The sequence below is a fragment of the Austrofundulus limnaeus genome, unplaced genomic scaffold (genome assembly GCF_001266775.1).
Source record: "Austrofundulus limnaeus strain Quisiro unplaced genomic scaffold, Austrofundulus_limnaeus-1.0 Scaffold299, whole genome shotgun sequence".
NCBI lineage: Eukaryota > Metazoa > Chordata > Actinopteri > Cyprinodontiformes > Rivulidae > Austrofundulus > Austrofundulus limnaeus.
In genome coordinates this window covers 333155-344874 of record NW_013952701.1, presented here as the reverse complement: position 1 = coordinate 344874, position 11720 = coordinate 333155, and the positions used below count along the sequence as shown (strand labels likewise).

Here is an 11720-nt window from a genome sequence, read left to right as displayed (position 1 = left end):
GGTCCTTGGTGCGAGGCTGCTAGCGAGCTATATCCACCCTGAAGGTTAATCTTGGACAATATCTGATGATCGACTCTTTTAAATGAAACCAGAGAGCGTTGACAGAGAGGACAAGGTAGAAACGACTCAGCCTGGAACTGAAAATATGGATGGAGGACAACAGAGCTGCTTCATGGAAGAAGAACCTCAGCTTAGTTAGCCTTTGTGCTAGCACTGACGCTATATTGCCTTAAATGTATTAGCTCAGCGCTAGTGCGAAAAACAAGCTAAACTGAGAGTCGTTTCTACCTTCTCCTCTCTGTCAACGCTCTCTGGTTTCATTTAAAAGAGTCGATCATCAGATATTGTCCAAGATTAACCTTCAGGGTGGATATAGCTCGCTAGCAGCCTCGCACCAAGGACCTATCCACGTCATGATTTACCCAGAATGCTTTGTGTGTAAATAAAATAGCCCCGTCCGTATAATGTATTTTTAAACTTTTAGTGTAAAAAATATAAAAACTAAACAGCCTACAGTATTTTTACAGTCTTTATTTTACAGTTAAAATATATGTTTATCAAATAAAGTCTAATGATACAACTAATTTGGGATTCCTTTAAGGAACATTGGGCCATTTTAATTGTATTTTGCAGCCACTTGCAGATATTCAAATAAACTGAAGACATTTATCGGGGTTGTTTACTACTGACTTTTAAAAGCACCACACATCTTTATAATCGTTTCTTAGGTGAATAATGATATATTTTTATAAACGATTGTGTTTATTAGTTTTGTGATTGAATTGATGATTTTATGTACAAAACTGGTCTGGGTGGCTGTAAATATATGGTTACACAGGGCAGGAGGAGTAGATTAGATGGATGCCTGAACACACCTTCAACAATTAATTGAACTGTCGTTTTAACACTAGAACAGGAAAAATGAACGAGGACCTGGCTCAAGCCGTTTTGATGGCGCAATGAAAATAGACGGAGTCAGGTCTTGAAGAAGGTGATATGACATTTTTCCGTAAATGCTTTGCTGAATGCACGCAGAGACATTCCAGCCTAGCGCTGTTGTATTGTATAACTCCACATTCAAACATTCAAATACCGGTGTATTTTCTATCTGGTTACGAACACATATTAAGGTAAACGAACACACCTAATTTTCCTATTTTCTTCCAAAACGATTCTAGTTAAAACAGACTTTGTTACTGACACTGTTATCTCTGCTTAGATATCATCGACAACTGCAAACTGGTAACAGAGGAGTGCAGGCAGAAGCTGCTGCAGCTGAAACATAAATATTATCCCATTGAGATTGACCCACACCTTACAATGGAAGAGAAATTTCCTTTTATGGTGGAATGGTAAGGAGCTAAAACATATTTTTCTTCAGCAACAAGTCAATTCTTGAGGTCTAGAGAAGCTTAACTAAGTATTTTATGGATTAGAACAGTTAAAAGATGCATATCTGTGCATCAGCTTGCAAACTTTTTTTTGTTTAATATTGAACTGTGCGACTTTCATAAAAACGAGTTTGTTTCCAGGTACTTTAAGTCTCACTCGCTACTTGTGGAGCAGCGTCTTGAGAAAGACAAACTGCCAGAGGTGGTGAGGGAGTCTGATGTTGCACTCAGGTATCTGCAGAAGATGAGATGAAGTGAATGTTTGAAACTCTTAAAGTGTTTACTCCAGCAAAGAGAAGGATAAATGAGTTTTGTGTGTTTGGTCGCAGAGAGGGTTACGAGCAGTTCTTCGATTGCCTGCATCAGCACAACGTGCCTGTCTTCATCTTCTCTGCTGGTCTTGGAGATGTCCTTGAGGAAATCATGCGCCAGTCTGCAGTTTATCACCCCAACATCAAGGTTGTTTCCAACTTCATGGACTTTGATGACAATGTAAGTCGTTCACGGAAGAGAATCTCTCCTGGTTGGTGCTCGTTTACTTTTCTACCTCACGGCAAAGAAGCACACGAGCTGACCTTACATCGTTTTGGTTCTTCGTTTAGGGCGTCCTGAAGGGATTCAAGGGTGAGCTGATCCACGTGTACAACAAACACGACGGTGCCCTGCGAAACACAGAGTACTTCAAACAGCTGAGGGATAACAGCAACATCATTCTGCTGGGCGACTCCATGGGAGACCTCAGCATGGCCGATGGTGTCCCTAATGTAGAGAACCTCCTCAAGATCGGATTTCTCAACGACAAGGTACAGAATCCAATGGGCCTGATTTTCTGCATCATTTTGGAACAAGATGTTTCTGATTTTATTAATATTACATAGTTTGAAGAAAGCACTCATGGTAACATTTTTATTGTAGAGTTCAAGGACATTTCCCAGTCGGTAATCAATATGCTTCAAAGCCTCTATAACATGATTTGTTTGTGATCTCTGCAGGTGGAAGAACGCCTGGACAAATATTTGGACTCTTATGACATTGTTCTCGTGAAAGACGAGACTCTGGAAGTGCCCAATGCCATTCTTCAGAAGGTTTTATAACTCCGTGCTTCCGTTCATCACACCAACATCCCATTCAGTTCTCTCTCTCTCTCTCTCTCTCTCTCTCTCTCTCTCTCTCTCTCCTCTCATCATCTTCCCTTCAGTGTTGGGCCAGTCAGACTCTGTTACCAGCATTTCTTTATTTTTTTTCTTTTTAATTTTCTGCCCTCAGTCTGCGGCCCCACTCAGCACTACTGTGTACCGACCTTTTTTAAAAAGACATTTTACTTCACCTGAATGAACTGTTTAAAGGTCCTTCACAGCAGCAATATCTTGTCTCTGACATCTGTTTTCTTTCTAGTCATTTATGATATAACAATTTTGGAGAAAAAGAAAAAAAAACTTTCACTCCATCTTAATAATTTGCACATTATTGTCATCATCATTATTCTTAGAAGCTTTTTTATTTTATTATATATTTGTAGACAATAATCCAGGTGCCCACAAGATAATTGATCTTTTTACAGTTACTAATGCGTAAAATATAAACACTGTTTAGATTAAGTGTATTTCAGCCAACTGGAAGTAGGCATGAATATATTTAGACCACAATGCATCAAAAAATAGAAACACTGAGTATATGCATAAGTAACTGTAATAAAGTCATTACTGTTTTTTGGCTCCATCCCAATGTGCCAGTCACTTCAATAACTTCAATTGTGTTACTGAAGTACTTAATATCCATCTGGTCAATGTTTAAAGTGAGATATTATTATTGGACTCTGTTTATATCTTTAAAGTTTGTAATTTATAAGAATTTATGTCACATAAAGGACCTTTTTAAAAAAGGTATTTACGAGAAAAAGTTTAAATGTCTTGCTCTGTGTCTGCGGCAACATGATTACAACAAACAGAGCTGGTAAAAAAACAATAAAATAACAGGATTAAGGTTGTCATTGTGGAAAATCCACAAAAATCACAACCAAAGAGTAAAAAAAATGCACTTTAAATTCTTTATTATCAGAAAGTTTATTCTGTGCGAAAGCATGTGCGGCTCTAGTTTGGGTTTGTGAATGTAGGAAAAGTAAGTTTCTTGCACAAAAAAAATGCCATGTTTACATAAATTTATTTTTTAACTTTAATGTGCTCATTTGATATCATTTTTACCCAAAAAGGAGTAAAAAGAAGTTATTTATTTTACAAAGATTTAGAAATATTTATGGCAAGATACCACATTTAAATGATAATCTCAGCACACCTCACTTAAAAAAGCATCCCACAAACTTGTGTTAAAGTTAGATATTAATGCTGAAGTTGACATCTAGTGGTTTGTATGGGGAACTACAGCAGTAAAATACAGAATGATGCCTTCAGTTCATCTTGTAAATAAAAATTCCACAATAAATAAAGTATTTCACAGTTTCGGTAAACAGAGGTAAATGCATTGCTGTTTTTTTGGCTCCATAAAACCCAGCATAAAACTTGTTTAAAATGTGTTTTCATATTTTTTTGGGCTGTGGTTAAACTTGAGCACTACCTCTATAAATATATTTTTTGAGAGGTTTAATCTAAAATGTGTCAGTTTCTATCAACATGCTGTGTTGTCATTTTTTTTTTGAATTTGTGTTCTTAATGTGCTGCTATCATCTGCATGTTGCCTTTTCTTTTTGTGAAGTTTATGTCAGAGAAATGGGAGATTCAAGACCCTTTATATATATCAACAAAATGGGAATAATGTCATACTGTATATGGAGTTATATGAAAATGTATTTTGCTTTACATTTGAAGTATTTTCAAAGTTTTGATTGGTTTGTTTTATTTTTATAAGCAGATTGCTTCATTAGATTGTGTGAATACAACATGCAATAATAAAAACAGTTTTGTGACATCATGTGTGCATCACAAACTGGATTGTTACCCAAAAGTCTGTTTTTATCTTATTTAAATGTATACTGACTAAAAATGTGCTTTTAATTTTAGGGTAAACGTAAATAAATTTGAAGCGGTAGTTCTTCAAGTGAACTAAGAAATAACTTATCTGATACGATTGATCATAAAAATTACTAATATATAAAATGGGAAGAAATGGAGTGAGAGGAGCAGCAAATAACTGGACAAAAAGTTATCTTGATAATAGACAGCAATATGTACAAATTGGTCAGTATAAATCTTCATGCCTGAATATCACATGTATTCCACAAGGCTCAGTTCTGGGTCCCAAATTGTTGATAATGTAATGATATATGTAGAGTGACAAAGGTATTACATTTTGTTGTATTTGCAGATGATACAACTATTTTTTGTTTGTTTGATTTAAAACAGCTTTTGGAAGTTGTTGGAAATTAAACTGATCAACTTAAATGTTGGATTGATAGAAATAAATTATCTTTAAATTTAATTAAGACAAAATTTATGTTATTTGTAAATAGAGAAATTAATACAACTGTAAGGATGGAAATGAATAATGTAAAAATTTACCATATGAAACGTGTGTAAAAAGATGTCGAAAACTATAGGGATATTAGGAAGAACTAGTCATATTTTGAACAACAAAACTATGCACACTTACTGGACTATGTTATTGGCATATTTAGAGTATTGTGTTGAAGTCTGGGGTAACATGTAAAAGTTCTTTACAAAAATATGTACACTACAAAAAAGAGCAATGGTATCGAGAACATACAAATCCACTATTTTTTTTAAAACCACATCTTATGAGATTTATGGATTTGGTACAATTTAAAACCACAGGTGATGTTCAAAACTAGAAACAATAATGCCTCCAAATAATATTCAAAGTTTATTTAAAATCAGAGGGAAGGTATGAACTGAGAGGGAAGGGTAATTTATTGCAACCATGTGTAAGCAGCACTCTTAAAAATATGTGCATATCAGTTTGTGGAATGGTTTAGATGATGAAATTAAGCAAAGTAAAAATATTGCACAATTCAAGAGAAAATATAAGGAATATATAAATAATGTTTACAAAAATGAATGTGATAAAATGCTATGTTAATTCTAAATTGTTTGTTAATGTTTATTAAGTTCAGATCTATTGAAGATAGAGTAAATTGTAACTGGTTTAAAATTTTTTATGAATCCTAGGAACAGAAGCTATTGCTTTTTCCTGTTCGCTTTTCGAACACAACTTGTGTTTTACATTATATTTTGCTGGAAATTTTATGTTGAGATTAATGCTTTTTTTATTGTGCTTTTCTCCTGTATTTGTTACATGTATGCATGTTTTATTTTACTATTTTATTAGTTTTTTAACTGTTCGAAAAAAAATAATTTCTGAACATGGTGAATCAAAATGTCACAGGGGAAAAAAAGCTTAGAATATGAAACAATTTCACATCAAAAGTTTCATGAATCTTACCGTGTATAAGTGTAGAAACATGTCAAATATTAAGATTGAACACGTGACCAAAAACTCCATTTCCCACAAACCCATTCGTTTCCGCTCCTGCGCACAAACACAAGTGCTCCGTTTAGCGTCGGTGCCATGACAACAAGACGATGGCTCCGAGCGCGAGGCTGAGAAATTTCATGCTTGTGTGAACCAGGAGCAACAAAACGAGGAGCCACGTTTATGTGAAGGTGAGATTAATAAGAAACGACACGGAACCTCTTTTGCAGTCTTAAAAAAGTCGGAGTTCGTAGCCAGAATGCTCCTGACCTGTTAGCTAGCGCGCTGAAGCAACTTGGAGGCAGCTAATTAGCCGCGGCTAAGCTAAAGTTAAATGAGCCAGCTTTAGCCATGTAGTTTCCCTGTGCTGTCTTAATGACTTATAGCTAGTCCCGAATGTGTTACAGTTTTCACTGTTTGGACTTGGAGAAGGAGGGTGGTTCAGTTAAATCCTCAGGTGGTCGTTTAAATGCGTGCTGAAGTCCACTGCTTGTGGTTTAGTAAAATCCTATTTACTAATCATGGTGTCAAGTGTCAACACATTAGGCACCTATATGTCTTATGTTTCATCTGTCCCAGATGCAATAACGTGAACATTGCCACAATCTTTGTAGTAGCTAATATGTTTTGACGTTGGAGAAGCCTGGTTTTCTTGTTGCACATTTATTCTCATCCTTTGCATAGTGCTGTCAACTTTTGACCTTTATTCTAATCTTGTTGTTCTTGCCTAGTTACTTTATTTATCGTCAAGTTGGTGCTTGGAAAAAAATATTTTGTTATTGCTAAAAATAATACAACCATACATATTGTCTTCTAAGCTAATTTACTTTAACACCCACTCAGGCGTGCAGGCTAGTGTGCTGTAGATAGGAGGGATTCTCCTTGCCTGGATTAACTGCCTGTTCCACCTGCTCAGCACTTACGAAGTAGAAAAGCTGCTTGCCCCTAACCATTCCTTCATTCTCCTCAATCACATGCTTAGTACTGGGGTCACGTGACCAGCTGCCTTCTTTGTATTTGGCTGGAATCATCCACGTTTTGCAATAAAGCTCAGTAGTGGAGGAGAAATGTCCAGGAGTCAAACGTGTCATCAGGGACAGCGGTATAAAGTCCTGTTTTTGTACTTTATATATGCTGTTTATTTATTTTGATCACCTGCATGTTGCTAAATAACATTGCATTAATGTCTTTGGTTGTTGGAGAGTGGGTATTTCAAGAAAACAAACAAAAATGACATTTAATTCTGCAAGTACACATAAATGCATGCAGCTGACATACAGTACATGTTCTCTCCTTCAGCCTATTTTTGATCAACCTCTCTCCGTTTTTCTCCCTGTGCAGTTAGAGGCACCATGTCTCTGTTTAAGGCCCGTGACTGGTGGTCAGCAACTCTTGGTGAGGGTGAGGAATTTGACCAGGGGTGCTTATGTGTTGGAGATGTGGACAACAGTGGCACAGGACACGGTCAGTATGCAATGAAAAACTAGTCTTCACATAAATCATTTAAATGACAAGTCGTAATTTAGGTACACGCTTGGCTTTTATTTGCCTCTCTGGGTAACGTTTCATACCCGAACTTGCCAAAATATTGTTACAAATGCCAATAGTTTTGAGTTTTATATGTCTGACTTCATAGTTTAAAATAAAAAATCTAAAAATTTCACAAGGTTTTATTTGGCAAAACTTGTAAAAAAAGGGAAAACATGCCCAATCATAAAGTTAATGAGTTTTTCTCGTTTTGGTGTTCATCATTTACACTATTTGTTTGTTTAAACCTTTTACAGACAAGATTGTAGTGGGCAGCTACATGGGGATGCTCCGGATCTTCTCCCCACGTGCCAATAAATCAAGTGAAGGAGGCCCAGCGGATGCCCAGCTCCTGGAAGTCCAACTTCAAAATGCCATCATTCAAGTTGAAGTGGGCAAGTTTGTTTCGTAAGTATTTGCCACAAACCCGGGGACAAGTCTATGTAAAGGTCAGAAAGTGCGTCCTATTTTAAGTAGTTACTAAGATTAAGTCTTCACTACGACAGGTCTGGCTTTGAGTCAAGTCTGCAGCCATTCATTGCATCTCACCCTCATTCTATCTAATTCTATCAGGTGTTATTAAGCCTTAAAGGGATCCCCGATTAGTTGTAACATTAGACTTTTATTTGATAAACATATATTTTAACTGTAAAATAAAGACTGTAAAAATACTGTAGGATGTTTAGTTTTTGACAATTTAAAATATATATATTTTAACACGGACAGAGCCATTTTATTTACACACAAAGCATTCTGGGTAAATGATGACGTGGATAGGTCCTCGATGTGAGCGAGCTATATCCACCCTGAAGGTTAATCTTGGACAACATCTGATGATCGATTTTTTAAAATGAAACCAGAGAGCGTTGGCAGAGAGGAGAAGGTAGAAATGACCTCAGCCTGTAACTGAAAATATGGATGGAGGACAACAGAGCTGCTTCATGGAAGAAGAACCCCAGCTTAGCCTGTTAGCTTTAGCGTTAGCACCAATTGGATCTCTTCATACTGGAATGGGAATGATTTTATTTATTTATTTGCTCTAAACCCAGAGCAGAAAGACATCAACACTACATACTTATATATTTGTTCATTTATCACAAGTCGTATCGTCATTGCAATATTAAACACTGTTACACATCGCAGGTTTATCTAATATCGTTCAGCCCTAGTTTGTAGTAACAAAGGGCCTCATGCAAGAACCGTTCATTCAAACAGATTTGTTCAAATCTGTTCGTAACAGATTTGTACGAGTGATTTGGGAGAACTTGTGGCATTCACCAGTTTTCTCGTATTGTAAAATTTTCTTCAGATACGAACAAAATTCGCAAGTGGTCCACACCCCTGTGTGTGTGTGTGTGTATGTGTGTGTGTGGGCTGTTTCTGGTGACATTTGGGGGCAATTTTAGGATGCCTACCTTTGGGGACAACTGGTGCCTTTGGGGACAGAAGACGGGTCCCCATTTGGTTTAAATGCCATTGGAGGGTTGGGGGTTGGGTTTAGGACCAAGGTGTGAATTGAATTTAGGTTAGTTTTAGGGTCAGGTAGGTACCTGTGAGGTTAGCCTTAGGGTTTGTGGTCAGGGTTAGGCTGTAGATATGTAAGGAATTCAATAGAATGTCCCCAATTAGATAGCTGTGCAAACTTGTGTGTGTGTGTCTGGGGTGGGGGGTTGGAGAAGCAATGCGCAATTGCTCTTCTGAATAAATGAAAACTATGTAACACAGGTGTTTACAGTTAAATTACAAATATTTGACCAAAGGCAAACTGGAGCAGGACTAGAGAGAAGTATGATTTAGATTTTTATTTCTCTGACTGAATGTAAAGGTGCTTTATTTGTCATCAATGCATGTTTCCATGCAAGGATGACATTTGTGCTCTGCATTTGACCCATCACACTTGAGAAACACCCAGGTAGAGCAGCGGGCAGCTGTGTGAGCACCCAGGGAGCGGTTGGGGGCTGGGTTTCTTGCTCAAGGACACCACGACATGTGGGCATGGTGGGGAGTCGAACCTGTGACTTTCTGGTCTCAAATCAGCTGCTCTACCACTTCACCACAGCCACCTACAGGACACATGACATTGACAGCAGTCGTCATTTCAGTCCTCAGTTTTAGTAGCTCCTTCAATTCCACAGCTGACGCTGCAAAAAAATACATATTTTCTTGTCTGGATCTCTGAGAGCAGGACTTCAACCTCCAAACTTGTAAAGTTCTTCTTTTTACTTTGCAATGCCATTTATGAATGGGCATTTCCTGGTATGTGTGGCAGGAAATGTATAGCCTAATATGGTGTTTTTGGGGTGTTAATTATGCTAATCTCCTCTCCTCATGCACGAGCACCTGATACACATTCATCATGTTTACGCTGCTTATTTACACACTTTTCCTGAAGATAGAAGAGTTTGTTGAATCTGATCTGACATGTTCGTACGAACCCTTAGTACGAACAAAAGTAAGAGAAATTTAGGATAAGAATACAAACATGTTCTTGCATGAGGCCCATTGTTCCATGTTTACAATATTCACTATAACTTATTTGTCCATTAATCACAGAGGTAATGCAACTGGATTGTTGACATTTTTTACAGTCATCACGATGTCTTTAATCTAGTGATTGTGATGCAGGAGCCGTCTGGAGATCAAGGGAAAGTCTGTGGTTTATGTTGAAGGTTTCCTGCATCATAACACCAAAGCACAATCTAATTATACTGTATTTAAAGCAGCCTGTTTGGCACACATTGAGCTTAGATAACTTTGGGTCAACATTCTTCAGAAACTGAAGGACATTTTGGAAGTCATCCATAAAGCACGTTGTTGTTTCTTTTGGGTCCTTCCTTTTGGTTTCGTGCTGAAGTATATGTAAAAAAAAAAATAAATCTTGGATCAACATTACTGGAACGCCATCTACAACTCAACCTTAACTGGCATTTCAAACAAAATGGAACAGCTGTTTGAGTAATTATTTATTTTTTCCAAGCACAAGTTAAAATAAGTTTGGATCCCACCCTGAGGCTGGGAACATGGATTCAGCTACAGTGGCAGGAAGCATCTGCCTTTCTGGAATATCTGAGGAGAAAAGTTTTCCAGCTGCAGGCCTGCAGGTCTGTGCTTTGTTAGAGACCTCTTATCCAGCTTACATCTGGCTGGTTCTCTTCAAACTTCTGGGCAGATTTTCAAACATTTGTATCCATTCAAACCAACTAAAATAAATTGATTTAGGAAATTGTGGTTCTGGTAGTCACAATAGTGGTGCTTTTCATTATTTCATATATTATTAAATGTTTTCTTTTGTGATTTTTATTTATATTTTTTGTTCCTGACAGGTGTTCAGACCTCCTTCACTTGGCTGTTCTTCACCCCAGGAAGCTGTCAGTCTATTGTGTTTCAGGTAAACAAACTCGGGTTGACAGATTATTTATGTTTGCTTAATTTTCATCATATATGTTGAGAAAAATCATTCAAGTGTTTTAAATTAGGCTGTATTTCCCCACTCTCTGACTTGTGGATTCAGGCACTGCAGGAAATGTGGATCATGGAGATCAGTACCAGCTGAAGTTAGTTTATGAGCACAATCTGCAAAGAACGGCTTGCAACATGACATATGGCACGTTTGGAGGAGTCACAGGTAGGTTTTATGGTGCTATTGATGAGACGACATTAAGGTTCACTTTGGATTTTCATGACAGAAAAGTTCTGTTAAGGTTATTGGGTGTCTTTACTTTGGGAATAAAATTAAAGATTTTACTTTCAATACTAGAAAAAATAAAACAAGTTTAAATGTTAAAGGAGACCAATTATGGGTCCTAGAAATGTTTATGGTATGTACCCAAAATTGAGTAAAAAAAACCTTTAAAAAGTGAATTTTGCATAATAGGTCCCCTTTAAGCCATGGGAGAAAATATGAACATATTTATTGCTGGGTTTGCTTAGTCCCATACCTTCCAATATGCTTCAAATGAAACTTGATTTAAGGTTGATTTCAGAACTGGGTTTAGACTCGGACGTTGGGTTTGACATGTTGCAAGGATAAGTTACGGCCCTTGGAATGCGTTATGCCAGTGAGGATCCTTACAAATACGCATAAGTGCAAAAGGTGTGTACGCATGAGTGAACATCTGTGCACGTGTGTGTGTGTATGTTGGCGAATGCGGCGATGGCAGCGCCGACAAAAAACCCCCCATGAAACTATTAAGTTCTGTAAAGGGAGCAAAGGGGAGAGAGACGTCTCACGTTGCTGTTCTTTCTTTAGTCAACTGGACTCCTGGAAAAACCAAGTAGGGGAAAGCCCTCTAGGAGTCAGCGTCCAAGGAAAACACACACACACACACACACACACACACACACACACACACACACACA

General features: G+C 37.4%; 2 protein-coding genes across 3 annotated transcripts in view; both read left to right on the top strand.

Moving 5' to 3' along the window:
- Window positions 1–4349, top strand: part of nt5c3a (5'-nucleotidase, cytosolic IIIA) — an 18872-nt gene extending 14523 nt beyond the window's left edge. For both annotated transcript variants that reach the window (XM_014021610.1, XM_014021611.1), the window contains exons 4-8: window positions 1220–1352; window positions 1533–1622; window positions 1721–1883; window positions 1994–2194; window positions 2384–4349. In XM_014021610.1, coding sequence (XP_013877064.1) covers window positions 1220–1352; window positions 1533–1622; window positions 1721–1883; window positions 1994–2194; window positions 2384–2485 — 689 coding nt within the window. In that variant the 3' untranslated portion in view covers window positions 2486–4349. The remainder of the gene's footprint in view (window positions 1–1219; window positions 1353–1532; window positions 1623–1720; window positions 1884–1993; window positions 2195–2383) is intronic.
- A 1571-nt stretch (window positions 4350–5920) lies between these two features.
- The window catches only part of bbs9 (Bardet-Biedl syndrome 9), a gene marked incomplete in the record, with an annotated part of 199408 nt that continues 193608 nt past the window's right edge, over window positions 5921–11720 (top strand). Inside the window, 5 exon segments of the mRNA XM_014021609.1 lie at window positions 5921–6025; window positions 7176–7298; window positions 7619–7769; window positions 10685–10749; window positions 10873–10986. Of these exon segments, the coding sequence (XP_013877063.1) occupies window positions 7187–7298; window positions 7619–7769; window positions 10685–10749; window positions 10873–10986 (442 nt within the window).